The sequence below is a fragment of the Moschus berezovskii genome, chromosome 3, assembly GCF_049115385.1.
Source record: "Moschus berezovskii isolate FMDL1 chromosome 3, NW_MosBer_1.0, whole genome shotgun sequence".
NCBI classification, from domain to species: Eukaryota; Metazoa; Chordata; class Mammalia; order Artiodactyla; family Moschidae; genus Moschus; species Moschus berezovskii.
The window spans coordinates 56,336,149-56,351,201 of record NC_142462.1 but is presented as its reverse complement, the minus strand read 5'-3'; the positions used below and the strand labels follow the sequence as shown (position 1 = coordinate 56,351,201).

General features: G+C 38.2%; 2 protein-coding genes across 5 annotated transcripts in view; one reads left to right on the top strand and one right to left on the bottom strand.

Annotated features, from left to right (window-relative positions):
* Window positions 1-5,498, top strand: part of COG5 (component of oligomeric golgi complex 5) — a 287,797-nt gene extending 282,299 nt beyond the window's left edge. The window contains exon 22 of the mRNA XM_088834301.1: window positions 2,264-5,498. Coding sequence (XP_088690427.1) covers window positions 2,264-2,378 — 115 coding nt within the window. The 3' untranslated portion in view covers window positions 2,379-5,498. The remainder of the gene's footprint in view (window positions 1-2,263) is intronic.
* The window catches only part of HBP1 (HMG-box transcription factor 1), a 31,319-nt gene continuing 19,446 nt past the window's right edge, over window positions 3,181-15,053 (bottom strand). For all 4 annotated transcript variants that reach the window (XM_055420769.2, XM_055420772.2, XM_088834308.1 and 1 more), the window contains 5 exons: window positions 14,854-15,010; window positions 14,080-14,224; window positions 7,507-7,824; window positions 5,349-5,490; window positions 3,181-4,278 (listed from right to left, as the gene is read on the bottom strand). In XM_055420769.2, the coding sequence (XP_055276744.1) occupies window positions 4,261-4,278; window positions 5,349-5,490; window positions 7,507-7,824; window positions 14,080-14,224; window positions 14,854-15,010 (780 nt within the window). In that variant the 3' untranslated portion in view covers window positions 3,181-4,260. The remainder of the gene's footprint in view (window positions 4,279-5,348; window positions 5,491-7,506; window positions 7,825-14,079; window positions 14,225-14,853; window positions 15,011-15,053) is intronic.

Sequence of the window (15,053 nt, the reverse complement as noted above, 5' to 3'; positions counted from 1 at the left end):
TGTCACCCCTTTTCTTCAGTCTTTCCCAGCATCAGGGTTTTTTACAATGAGAGGGCTCTTTGCATCTGGTGGCCAAAGAATTGGTGCTTCAGCTTCAGCATCAGTCCTTCCAATGAATATTGAGAGTTGATTTCCTTTAGGATTGACTGGTTTGATCTCCAGCACAATTTGAAAGCATAAATTCTTGGGTGCTCAGCCTTCTTTATGGTCCAGCTCTTACATCTATATACATGACTACTGGAAAAGCCATAGCTTTGACTATACAGACCTGTTTTGGGCAAGTGATGGCTGTGCTTTTTAATACGTCTAGGTTTGTCATAGATTTCCTTCCAAGGAGCAAACATCTTTTAATTTTGTGGCTGCTGTCAGCATTCGCAGTTATTTTGGAAACCAAGAAAATAAAATCTGCCAGTTTCCACTTTTTCCCCATCTATTTGCCATGAAGTGTTGGGACTGGATGCCATGATTTGTTTGTTGAATGTTGACTTTTAATCCATCTTTTTCACTCTCCTGTTTCATCAAGAAGCTCTTTATTTCCTCTTTGCTTTCTGCCATTAGAGTGGTATCATCTGCATGTCTGAGATTATTGATATTTCTCGCGGCAGTCTTGCTTCCAGCTTGTGATTCATGTAGCCTAGTATTTTGCATGGAGAAGGCGATGGCACCCCACTCCAGTACTCTTGCCTGGAAAATCCCATGGAGGGAGGAGCCTGGTGGGCTGCAGTTCATGGAGTCTCTAAGAGTCGGATATGACTGAGCAACTTCACTTTCATGCATTGGAGAAGGAAATGGCAACCCACTCCGTGTTCTTGCCTGGAGAATCCCAGGGACGGCAGAGCCTGGTGGCTGCCATCTATGGGGTCGCACAGAGTACACGACTGAAGCGACTTAGCAGCAGCAGCATTTTGCATAATGTACTCTGGCTATAAGTTAAATAAGCAGGGTGACAATATACAGCTTTTGACCTACTCCTTTCCCAATTTTGAACCAGTCCTTTGTTCCGTGTCCATTTCTGTTGCTTCTTGACCTGCATACAGGTTTCTTAGGAGACAGGTAAGGTGGTAATATGCAGGGTAAATTACTGAAAACTGGTTACGTGTAGGACTGGAACAGTTATGACTATGGGGAGATGATGGTCACTTTACTGAAATAGTAAGGGGACAAATACTACCCTTCGTGTAGGTTTTTTACCAGAGGTTTGTCTTTTTCCTTTTTTATAGGATTTTATATTTTAGAGCAGGTTCAGGTTCACAGCCAATTTGAGAAGGTAGAGATTTTTTCCATATGCCCCCACGCCTACATGCACAGCCTCCTCCATTATCAGTACCCCTCCTCCAGAGTGGCCTTCATGTTACAGCTGATGAGATTCTCCAATCTCTTAATTCAGTTCCAAATAAAACCATGACAGTGGGTAGCAAGGTTGAGGGAAGGGTGCTATGACCTGAGCACTGAACTGGCCACACTCCCATCAAATATAGTCCCTGTAGTTGAATGAAAATAACGACCAAACCTGATAACAGGACTGTTTTTTTCAGTGTTTGGGAGCAAATAATACATGTAAGAACTACGTATTAGATGAAACTTGAGACAGAATGTGAGCTATGATAGCTTTGGAAATGCTCTGGAGTGTGTGATTTAATGATTATAACAAAAATTTGATTGTTTTACTTGGAACTTAAATAGACCAATAATGAAAAGTATGCATAAATGAACAAGCATAGGGCTGGACTTGATCTGTGCTGTAGTTTGCTGACCCCCTGATCTAATTAATTGAGAACATTTATCATACCTATCGCTAAATTCAGGCTGTCTTATCACAGTCTGCCAACAACTGGAGGCTACGAACAGTTCACCCTACTTGTGGGTTCATTCTTTAAGTAACAGGAATATAGAGCCCCTGCAGCATTAGTGCGCAGTGAGGGCGCCGCCCCCTCCAGTGCAGTCCACACTCTGCGGTGTGGGGCGCCCCCTTGTGAGCTCTGTGCAGAAACAGGCTGCACTTGGCTCTGCAGAAGTCTCTTCAATAGGAAGGAAGGGAAACAGAATCTCAGCTGCCAGAGTGTGATTAGACCACTAAGTGCAATGCAGGGTGAAAACTGTGCACAGCTCTGCACCTTAACCACAGAACCCTACTGACAAATGTTTTGAGGGCCATTGGTTGACTGAGCAAAGCAGAAATGAGCTTGTTTTAAAGGTTGGCATCCTCCAACCTGTTTTGTTTCATTTGTATAGCCTTCTGACATTGTTTCCCTTTGGTTTTCAGGGGTGCTCTGGAAGCTTATGTTCAATCAGTAAGAAGCAGAGAAGGCAAAGAATTTGCACCGGTTTATCCCATAATGGTTCAGCTGCTTCAGAAAGCTATGTCGGCTCTTCAGTAAGAATGTGAAGTATTTCTTAATCTCCATTTTGTGCTAACCCATCCAGGGGTGGCAAATACATATCCTAAAAGACAGCTACCATCTACTGTTTCATGAATGTAACTGACTTTTCTGTATTTCCTTGTTGACCTCTTAAGCCCTTCTACCTTAAGTAGCATAAAATGTCAAAATAGATTCACCACCACCTTGAAACTCTGCAGAGCTTTATTTTTCCAAAAAGATAACCAAACTCTTCTCTCCCCCCATCAGGTTTTTCTATGAGGCTATTAGCTGAAACTTCTTTCCCATCACAGAGTCCCCACAGCTTAAGGGATAGGGTCAAGTCAGGTAGTAAATACATTGCTTCTTCCCAGCTGGCATCCTTTCTTGCTGGATAAAGTAGTTTAACCCAGTAGTTTCCATCGTTTGGCTACACATTAGAATCACTGGTAGCTTTAAATAATCCTGATGCCCAATTTGTACTCCATATTAACACGTATGGGGGTAGGAACCAGGCATTACTTTTTAAATATCCTGAAATGTTTCCAATGTGCAGCAGTTTGGGAACCATTGGCATATCCCAGCTAGGATGTAGGGCTCAATGCTGTTTAACCGCGTCTCACTGTATCTTTCCTTTATACTGTGTGTGTCACTTTGTTTAAAGAGCAGACTTTGGGGGCTGTTCTACTTTATAAGAGAGATGCCAAGTTAAAAATTAACTTTTACTCTGAAATCCCACATGCCACTTGTAAAATATTTTCCATTTCCTGAAGTTATTATTCTGATGACTCATTCATAAAGTTCAGTCAGGATAAATCAGAAGTCAGAAATAAACAATTTTTTTCATTTTATTTGAAATAATATACAAGAATATAGTGTGCAAAATTTAGGGGCAACATCATGAAGAAGTGTAATGAACTGAAATCAATTTTATAGCTGTGATTCCTAACCAGAAACACCACTTGGTAAGTAACATGAAAAGCCATGATTGTAGCTCAGAGCAAAAGCAGCTCTATTGCCAATGTGTTTGCTTTCATTGTAGACAGCTGGAGGAAAGTAAAGTGCAAGTGTTGCACTGCGTAAGTGCAAAGTCCGCCCCCACCATAGATACGATGACAAATAACGATATTAAGATACGTGGCTGAGGAGATACAGGACACAAAGTTAAAAATACAATGGTGTCAACTGTTAATAGCACCATTACAGTGACTATATCCAATGCTATTAACTAACTTTACCTTGGCCTGGGCTAGGTCTCCACTGAAATTAAGGATGGGTGCCGCCACCCGGTGTGTCCAACTCAGCATGCTCCAGGAGCCGCGGCAGGTGGCTCTTAGGCTGGCACTGACACCATCCACCGGCCCTGTGTCCTGGCAACCTCTTGGCACTGGCCAGACTAGGAGCCCCCGTGTTTGGCACACATGCTGAGCCATGTGGCGGCTGCTCAAGGAAGGCCAACTCCCGGCTTCCGCTGCTCCCCATTATGTGTACAATACAGATTAATAAGCAGTAAGGAGCCAATGTATAAACAGCAGTTACATATTTTTAAATTCCCCTTTTGTACAATTTAAAATAAAACATGTATACACTTCTCCTCTCTTTTCTACTGTACTTTAGCACCACAGGATATCAATTTTCAAGCCTATATTACCTGATAGACATATATGAAATTTGGAAGAAAAATAAGGCAATTTGGTTTACAATGTTGATAGTTTTAGCTTACTTAATGCTCTAATGGAGAAAGCAAATCCTCACTCATATTAAGAAATCATTTCAAGACTCAACGCTATCGGTATCTTATGGTCACACAGATTCAGGACAAATGGTGAGACCTTCATCTTCTTAAATCTTTCCGTCAACAGTCAATGTTTAAGCAAATACAGACTTAACATAAGCATCCTGTTTAATGTTGTTGTGAGCCCTGTGGAAATAAAATTAAAACTCAGTGAATGTTTACAAATCAATACATAATTTTACAAATGAAAACTAAGATGGAAATATATTAATAACCATACTATTAAAAAAGATTGCTTTCTCAAAAGTGGTAGATTTTTTAAAGTTTGCTAATACCCAGTGGTCCAAGCAACCAGAAAATTTATGAAAATGAGACAAGAGAGATGGACTAGGATGAGCAGAAATGAAAGGGGATCCAGGCAAAGTTCTACCACATGGGATCCTAAGGTAATTACTTAAAAAACCCAGTCTAGTCATGTTCTCATACTGGAATCTGACTACTTTTTAAAAAGAAATTCTTAAGTGGATGTGAACTACACCTGTTACTGTAACAGAAACAGACAAACACACAGGATGAATTAGAACATCCTTGGCCAGCACTCCTGCTGCAAAATACTGTTGTCCCTTTGTTTTTAAGTGAAATTTCAAATTAAGCTCATTCTACCGTGTGAAGTTTTCTCGTAATTAATCAAAAACACGACTTAAGAAATGCCAGTCTAGTAATGGAGAAGTTCTAATAATCAAGTCTGTTTGATACAGCATTATTATGGTGCGAACTTGTTTACCAGGCTTCACAATTTTCTATTTCTTCTCCATCCTGAGATTTTTTAACCTAGAAATTCTGGGCAAATGTCAGAAGTCCCCATGAAAGTTGGTTAACTTATCTTACCCATCACCAACTAAGAAAAGCTGTTGAGACATACTACCCCAAATTAGAAAATTTTTCTGCTGTGATATTAATGAGTTAATAATCATTATCTTTCAACCCAACGAGAAATACATTCCAAATCTTTCCACTTCGGCATCTCCAGCAAACATTTCTACTTTCCATGATAAAAGAGTAAATGGCACTAATGATGAAAGGCAGCCTGCCTTACATGATATGATGACGGACAAACATTGTTAGGCTTTGAAAGATAAAAAGGCTGAGAAACAGCTTCAACACCCTTTTAAAGATTCTAACAAATGCTCTAATATGATAGTACAGTTTTGGCGGTAAGTCAGGATCACTTTAAGGAACTATTTGTTGAAACATACTGAATTGGTTCTTTTCCTTTTCCAACAGTCAGGATTTAAACGTTTTTGTTCTTCAGCCAAAGCCTTTGCTTCTAATGTATACATCCTCCTCTCTTCATTCTTCATTTTCTTCCACCTGTCACCAAGGATCACACTTATGGCTCTATAAAAGAAACATTTACACAACGTTGAAGGCAAGAATTTTTCAGAAAACTCATGTCAAGTGCTCCTACTTCAGGAAGAAATACAAAGTTGAAAAACAAAAATCTTCTCCAACACAGAGAATAGGAAAGGTCAAGACTATAGTAGTCATTTCCAGTAAAATCCTAAGTCATATGGTCCATTCATCATAATCTTGGCAATTAAAACCTCCTGGAATAAGACCAATATTTCCAATTGTCCGAGAACATCTAAAATGGCTAAAAATTTATTTTACACAGTTTTGATTTGAAGGAAAAAAAAGTATTCAGAGAAACAGTTTAAATTATCATTGGGTACATCAGTTTTTCAAAAATGTTTGCGATATTAAGGCAGTGTTTAGTATCAGCAGCATAAAGTATTCACCTTCTATTAAAAGCTCTTCTTTTTCTTTGTGCCCATAACCCATCAAGTAGTCTGTTTTCTTTCATGCAACCATAATGAAAATACAATGGCAGTAACTGTGCACTTACTGCTTATCTCCTAAAGACACCACCAAATAAACCTCAGGCATCATTTGTACTTTAAAATGGATAAATTCAAGGAGGAAAACATCAAACTGGTAAGACATCAGGATTGAAATCTGAAGCTGTTTCCTATTTACTAATCAAAGGGCTTCCCTGGTAGCTCAGATGGTAAAGGATCTGCAGGCAATGCGGGAAACCCAGGCCCAATCTCTGGGTGGGGAAGAACCCCTGGAGAAGGGAATGGCAACCCACTCCAGTATTCTTGCCCGGACAATCTCATGGACAGAGTCTAGTAAATGGGGTTGCAAAGAGTGGGACACAACTGAGCGACTAACACTTTCATTTACTAATCTGCTCCCAAACCTACTAAAATAATCTCATCCAGAACAAGCAGACATAACTATTTTCCTTCTGTGAAGAGCTTAACCCTTAGTTAACTCTCAACTTCATGACACTCACATGAAAAAGAAATCTGCAATGACTGTGTGTAGAACATACAAAAGCTCTCACAACAGCTGATATGGAGGCTAGAAAACTGGCCTCTAAGCTTTAAAAAGGCGCCACAGATGCTCTACTCCTTGAAATTTAAAATGTTATAAATGTATGTATTTTTTAATATAATAAGTTGATGCAGTTAAACACTGTACCTTTGATGAAAATAAAAACCAGTTTTTATAGTCTCTGGGGTAAAGGTACCATATAATGGTTGATACATGTACTATTTGATTACAAATTATTCACATATGTATCAATTCCCAAGTCACAGATCAATTTGGTAGAAGCAGCTTCTCTTTTTAATAAAAATAAAAATATCTGGGATGGGCAAAATGGGTGAAGCTGGTCAACAGGTACAAACTTCCAGATATAAAGTGAGTGATGGGCTGTAATGTACAGAAGGGTGAGCACAGTGGGTAATAAATACTGTGGTGTATTTGAAAACTGCTAAGAAAGCCGATCTTAAAAGTTCTCATCACAAAAAAAAATTCCTAATCATGGTGATGTATATTAATTAGACTTATTGTTGCTATGTTATTATATACAAACAGCAAAGCATTATGCTGTCCACCTGAAACTTAGTATGTAATATGTCAGTAGCATCTCAAATAAACTTATTCCTGAGCTCTACTGAGGATACCTCTACGTTTAGTCTTTTGGCAAATCTGGCAGTCATTAGAAACTGCCAACGCCTGCACATCCCATGGTATGACACAGTGGTAAAGCACCTCCTTGAGGTCTGACAAAAGAAGGTGCTAGTGTTTCCTATAAAAGTGGAATAGCTGTTAAAACTAAGTCCTCTTAACAGGCAAGTGACATTTAATATTATTTTAGAAGGCAGACCTTTACCTCTTAGGTAACCTAATTATCCGTCTTAACTTTTACTTTAAAGCCAACCTGGACAACAGAATTCAATAATGGAAGCTAATGAAGAATAAGTTGATTTAATTATCCCAGTTCCTGTGAACTCCACAAAAGTATTATTCAATTATCACAGTCAGAATCATCACTATTTTTACCTGTTATCTTTCCCTGGATACATCTGAGTATATTCAACTCTGTATTTTTTGGCAAAAAGCATGAAGGCATTCATTGGTCTTTTGCACTTGTTAGGAGAGGTGGCACTCACAGTCCCTGAGCTGTGGGTTTTGACAGCTTTAGTGTACAAAGAACTGGAAGAGAGCTGTGATGATCCTGGTGAGCCACAGTTTTTACTGAATCCAGATCTTTCAAAGTCTTGACCTCCAGGTCCTCCACAAGACAAAGACGCACGACGCTGACGAGCCATACTACTTAGCACGTAAACTGCAGAAGAATCCATAGGCGTGAAGTCATAGCTATAAATAAATAAGTTTAATTCAGTACAATTATCTGATTTGTAAAAACAGGATTAAAAAAAGTATCCTTAAGATCTGATTGGAAACTTCAGTGTATTTTATCTTAAATAATACGAACACTACTTTAACAACTTCACCTTTGACAGCTGCTTATAAGATGAAAGCTTATGTGCGCATTTACTAAAATTAGTTTTTTTAATCTTGAGAATACAAAAAGTTTTTTTAAAGAAAGTACTTCACCCCTCCCCACCCCAAGGGAATTTATTATAATCCACATACTTTATTCATAGCAAACACCTTCTTCAGATCCCATACAACTCACTTATTTGTACTTTAGATTCATTTTTGGACAAATCTGATAATCTATTTTGTTGACCTACAGAAGCCTGAAACTAAAAAAAAAAATTTAAACAGTAGTAGGCATACATACTAGACCTAAGGACTAACTGCTACAGAAGATAAGATATTGGCTAAGGACAGGGAGAATTGGTTAAATGTAGCAAAAGGAACTTAAAATGCACAGTAGCCCGGATCATTTGTTTAGGTACAAGCAATCATACATGCATAAATCTCCCCTAAAGGCAATCCACATAAAACAGCCTAAAACTTAAAACACCCACACTTGTCAGAAAGGCTACATTTCGTCTGATATATTCAGTTTATACAGGTATCAAAGTAAGTTCTCACTTTCTCAATTAGCTTCCTTGGTGATTATTATCCTCTCTATATGAAGAAACAGGCTAAAAAAGGTCAAGTACCATTCACCCACAGCCTCACAGCTGTCAGCTCTAAATCCTGTTTGTCCATCTCCAAAGCCCCAGGTTGCCTCAGCAAAACCACAGTACTCTGTGTATCATTGTTGGCAAACCTCAAGGTGAATAATCATCAGATTTACTGAAAACACTGTCTGAAAATGAGAGATAATGAGGTCCATAGCCTAAAGATAACCTATTAAAAGAACTCTCTTGTTCCAACTGTGTAAATTTTTTTAACTTACCACTTACATTTTTAATCTTAGCAGAAAATCTTTTACTCTAAACCCAACTCTCTCTTCCCCTGAAAACATAAATTCTGGCAATGCGTCAACAGATTGATATGAGCTACAGGAACAGTATCTGCCCACAGGTAAAACAATATGAGATTATAGATGATTCTAGACACAGATGGAGGGCTACATGAGTGAGGTCAACACCATTCACTGCAACAATAAAAATGACTTTTACCAATTATCGCAACATCTGTTTTAAAAGGTATCACAACAAGCAACAAAGGTTTACTGTATAACTAGTCAATATCTTATAATAACCTACAATGGAAAGTAATCTCAAAAATAAGTGTATAACTGAATCACTTTGCTGTGTACCCGAAACATTATAAATCAACTGTACCTCAATAAAATATATTAAGGAAATAAAAGGTATTATATAAAGTAAGTGTACTTGAAGAAGTATGACTCCAAAATAATCCAATAAATGCTTAGCAATCAGTATTATGCTGGAGAAATAATTTTTGGTACCTTAATCCCCTCTCGTATGTAATATATAAAAACAGCAAACCTAACCATTGTAAACGAACCTGACACAAAATTATTACTCGCTACTGTACTTGCGTGCTAAGTCACTTCAATCATGTTAGATTCTTAGGGATCCCATGGACTGTAGCCCACCATTCTCCAGGCAAGAATACTGGAGTGGGTTGCCATGCCCTCCCTTCAGGGAAATCTTCCCATGCCAGGTATCAAATCCCTAACTGAAGGAAAATATCCTTCAGAATCAAATCCCTAACTGAAGGAAACAATTTGAAATACCAAGAGATTTAAAAATAGGGTAAGCTAACTGACTACTGAAATTTGAAAATACCACCATCTAGTGGTACAACCAACCATTCATTTCCATTATGGATAAAATCTGTAGTTTGAAATATTCAATCACAGAATTCAGATTTTGACATGACCATGGCATTACAATATTACATAAAATAAATCTTAAAAAAAGTTTAATTTTTTTGCTATACTGAACCTTCACTGCCTTCACGATCTGTAGTTCCGAAAATACGCTTCTATTTCACACCTCACTTTTGCTACATGCCACTCCTCAAGCTTACAGTAACCCCTTTCCCGCCACCAGTCTATTACTCTTAAAGAAAAACTACAATATTGTAGTGTATATTAAGCAAATCACAAATATTAACTCACTTAACCCTTTTAAACCTTTTTTTCTTTTTTCAAAGACCCACAGAAAAATTAACTTACCCCAATTTCCACAGCAAATCTATCACAAAGCCAGGACCTGAATCCTGGGAGTCAGCTCCAGAACCAAGTTGCTACCAGACTACACTGCCTCTCAACCAGCACATCACACACCATACACATGGACTCATTCATCCACTTCTTTCTTTAGACTGGAAGCAGAGAGGCAAGCTTATGTTTTAATTGATTTTAAAGTCCCCAATGCCAACATATTCTAGGCACTCAAAATGTCTGATGGCTGACCGAGAGTAAAATAAACAAATCTGGAGAACGTAATAATTGGACTCACAGCCCGTCTCTGCCACTTACCAATAATACAACCTTGGGCAGGTAATCCTGTAGCCTGTTTACTCTTCTCTAAAATGAAGATAACACATGCTATGCAATGCTGCACAGCTGGAAGAATAGACTATATGAGATAGAGGCAACCTTACAGGTACTCAAGTGAAGTATCAATTATTACTGAAAAAGGAGCCTCGGTTGGTAAAGTGACTATCCCTAAACCTGCCCAGGGATGCCTAGAAGATTGGACTCAATGCCCAATTGTCTCAAATGGGCTTCTTCAAATCAAATTCTCACTTGGAAGCTTCCTTTCTACAGTAGAGCCACAAACTGTATTTAAGAGCTCATCAGTTTATTGCCGACTTCTGGTCCTCTGCAAGCTAACATCAACTCAAATGCCCTTCCCCAACAAGCATGACCCAAAAGCACCTATTGTGTTACCAGCAATGTCTAGCTGGGTACTATAATTTCTAGTCTTCACAACAAGGAGTAGAATTAGGTGGTGGTATTACTTCCATTTTACAGTTAAAGCACTGAGGCTTGCATTTGCAAAAAGAGAGTAAGTCAAATCTAAAATACAACACAGGGAAATCCTTGGCGATCCAGTATTTAGGACTCTGTGATTTCATTGCCTAGAGCCCGGTGGGCACTAAGATCCTGTAAGGCATATGGCATGGCCAAAATATAGAGAACAGACTTGTGGATGCCAAGGGGGAGGAAGGGTGTGGAAGGGAAGGATTGGGAGTTAGGAGATGTAAAAACTATTATATACAGAATGGATAAACACCAAGGTCCTACTGTATAGCACAGGGAACTATATTCAATATACTATGATAAGCCATGTGTAAAAGAATATATGTATGTATAACAAAACTTAAAAAATAACAAATAGGGTATTTCTAATATTACTGAAGTTCTACATTGGCCACGCCCAGATAACCACTCTCCTGAACTGTTTATCATTCCCCCTTCCAGTAATTTTATTATAAAATAATTTCATAAATGATAAAACTGTAACAACATTTTTAAAACGGCAACTATATTAACATTGTTTCATTGTGCAGAAAAAAGAACATCACAGGCTTGCTGTCCTTTCAAAGGGTTACTTACAGGCTGGCAATGACTAGCATTTGGAATTAGGATTTCAAGAGGATTCCCCTCATTTCCACAACTGGTAAAGTGGCTCACTGTTCCTAAACTGTGGGTACTGAAAATACTGTTTACCCTAAACACCTGCTTTTGTTCTGGAAGCTTTTGGTACATGCCAGGCAGACAGCCTGTGCACCAGCTCCCAATAAAACCTCTAGTGTTGCATGTCTAATAAGCTTCCTGGCAGGTGACAATTCTTACGTGTTGTCATTATCTCCCTGCTGAGGGAAATAAGCTTGTCCTGTGTGACTCCACAGGGAGAGGACTCCTGGAAACCGGGCGTCACGAGACTGAAGCCCATGCCTTGCCTTTTCACAATTTTGCTTCATATGCCTTCACTGTAAGAAATCATAGCTATGCATGTGACTCAGTACTGAATCCTGTGAGTCCTCCCAGTAAGACACTGAATCTGGGTGTTAATGTGAGGATCCCTAACCTAACTGTATAATGTATATTTTATATACAATGTGTGTTAGTCACTTAGTCGTGTCCAACTCTTTGTGACCCCATGGACAGTAGCCAGCCAGCCTCCTCTGTCCATGAGATTTTCCAGGCAAGAATACTGGAGTGGATTGCCATTTCCTTCTCCAGGGGATCTTCCTGACCCAGGGATTGAACCTGGGTCTCCTGCAATGCAGGCAGATTCTTTACCATCTGAGTCATAGGAAGATTATATAAATTTTTACTTAACATTTCTAAAGTTGATCCATGTTTAAAAATGTATGTCTAAGGTGGCACTAGTGATAAAGAATCTGGTTCAATCCTTGTGTTGGGAGGATCCCCTCGAGAAGGCAATGGCAACCCACTCCAGTATTCTTGCCTGGGAAATCCATGGACAAAGGAGCCTGGCAGGCTACAGTCCATGGGGTCACAACAGAGTCGGACACGAATGAGCACACACAAGATTGATTTCTTTTCCACTGACAAAAAGAATTCCATTGCATGAATGTATCACATCCAGCTTCCAGTGAATGAGTACTGATACTGTGTCCATGTTTTTGCTATCATGAGCAACACAGCTATAGGCTTCACACATCTCGTAGTGCACGTCTACAATCATTTACTCTCTTTGGTGTACAGACAGAGGAATGGAACTGCTGATACTCAGTGGCTGACAATAAAGCCAAATTATCTTCCAATTTTTTTCTATCAGTTTACACTCTTACCAAAACATTAGAGGTATCATGAATCTATATCTTAACAATATTGAGTATCGGACCTTAACACTGTCTTGTTTTTGAAAAATGACTGCATATGGAAGAATCAAACAGCATTTAGATTCCAATCTTAGGGACATTTAATGAGCATACAGCCTGGGCCAGGCCCTGTGCTGGTTAACTTTTTTTCCTTAACAGTCTCACTTACGCTTTCAAAATAAAAACATATTAACCTGAATGAAATAAAATTGTCAGCCCACCAAAACTCTTCAGAATTCTCTACTTAAATGCTTATGAATCTGTTAATTATCACAAACAACAGGTCTTAAAATCCTCGATATTATATTCGGATTTTCTCTGCATTCCTTCTGGGAGAAGGGTGACCCATCTGCCCCCATCTTCCCAAGACTGAGGGGTTTCCAGGGATGCAGGACTTTCAGTGCTAAAACCAGAAAAGCTCACAAAAATTCAGACAGTTGGTCAACCTTCTTGAGTGTCACCACATATGGGTTCTTATCCTATTCTACAACTTATTAAACAAGGTGATCTCAGGAAAAAAACACTTTCTTCAAGTCTTTCCAAATATCAACTTTTTTGCTATTCTCACAATTGCTAATCCATACAACTAAAGACCTTGGTCAAATTGAGTATTAAAGAGCTAACTAAAGGAAAAAGGATACAATTAACAGATTAATGAACTGGTTCAAAACAAGTGGCCAGATTTAACAAATTTTTTTTTAACTATCAAAGTTGATCTATTTCAGTGGAACCTTGCTGTTTATCTATTATACGTATACAATTTGTATCTGCTAATCCCCAAACTCCTAATTTATCCCTCCCCATCCCCCTCAGGTAACTCGAAGTTTTTCAGTCTGTAAGTCTATTTGTTTTGTAATAAGTTCATTTGTATCTTTTTTTTTAAAGATTCCACATATAAGTGATATCATATGGTATTTGTCTTTCACTTATTTCACTTAGTATAATCATCTCTGTGTCCATCCATGTTGCTCCGAATGGCATTATTTCATCCTTTGTAAACTTCTCTAGAATTACTATTTTACTTTAATGACCAAGTATTTTTTCACTTATTCTTATACAGTTGACCCTTAAACAACATGGGTTTGAACTGCATGGGTCCACTTAAACATGGATTTATTTTTTTCAACCGTAAATACTACTCAGTCCATGGTTGGCTGAATTTGCCTACACGAAAAGCTGGCTTTAAGTTATATGTGGGTTTTCAACTGTGTGGGGTGTGTCCCTAACGCTTGTGCTGTTCAAGGGTTGACTGTACATACTTCTTCTAAGTAGTCCTTTTTAATTCTCACATCTTTAAAGGTTTAACCTCCTAAACAGCAATCATTAGGGAGATTAAGAGTTAATTTTAACAGAGGAAAAAAAAGAATTATTTACTATTACCTTTTAAATGTATCAAAAACACCTGAATCATCAAAATTAATGGCATCGGGGTGTCCAGGAGGTAGACATACATCACCAATATGAATTTCACAACATGGAATGCCATGCTGTACCACAGTCAAGCTTGGATAAAATGATGACCAACCTAAAGTTAAATCAAACAATCATTACATAAAGGATAGAGACTGACAGAAAGCACCCAACTTATTTCTTAGACATGTCACCACTGAGGCTTAAAAAGTCATGTTGTGCCACAAAACAAATCCAAGTATTTTATTTAAGCAATGCAAAAAGCCCTCCAAAACTAGTTTAATTCAGCATTTTACTAATGTATCAATTCTATCGATCAGTATTCCAGCTACCTACAAGACAGTAAGCAATAAATGATGATTGAGACCATGAAATAATCTCTGAATCATTATATTTGATAGTGTGTTAATATGACTCAGGTATAAAGCATATTTGGCCTAAACCAAATTTCAATTACCAGAATATTTCATTCCCCAAATTATATCAAGACAACAGAGAGCTTATTATAGTATACACTACATGAATCCACAAGTTCATACACACAGGAAGTAGCGCTCCACCTGACTACTGCTAAGAGATTCAAACATCAGTAGGTATTATAAGGTATTTCCTATGGTAGTTTTAGTGTGAAAGATTTTCCTTCAAAAGTTTTTTCTTAATCATCAAAAATCACGCCATAAGACATAATTATAGATTTAAGAAGCTTTCTTTAAAAGTTATGACAAATTCAAATTGAAGCCCTACCTTTATTTTTAACATAGAAAGGGTGGTCCAGTTTACACTCTACAGTAAGTAAACCATCTTCCACTGTACCGGGATCAAAAGTCAACTTCAGTACAGACTCACCAAATGATACACTTTCTTCATGGGATAACAATTTTAGACCATCAGAACCATAGCCCTGGAAATACATGCATAAAGCAAATAAATTGGCAATGTTCAGT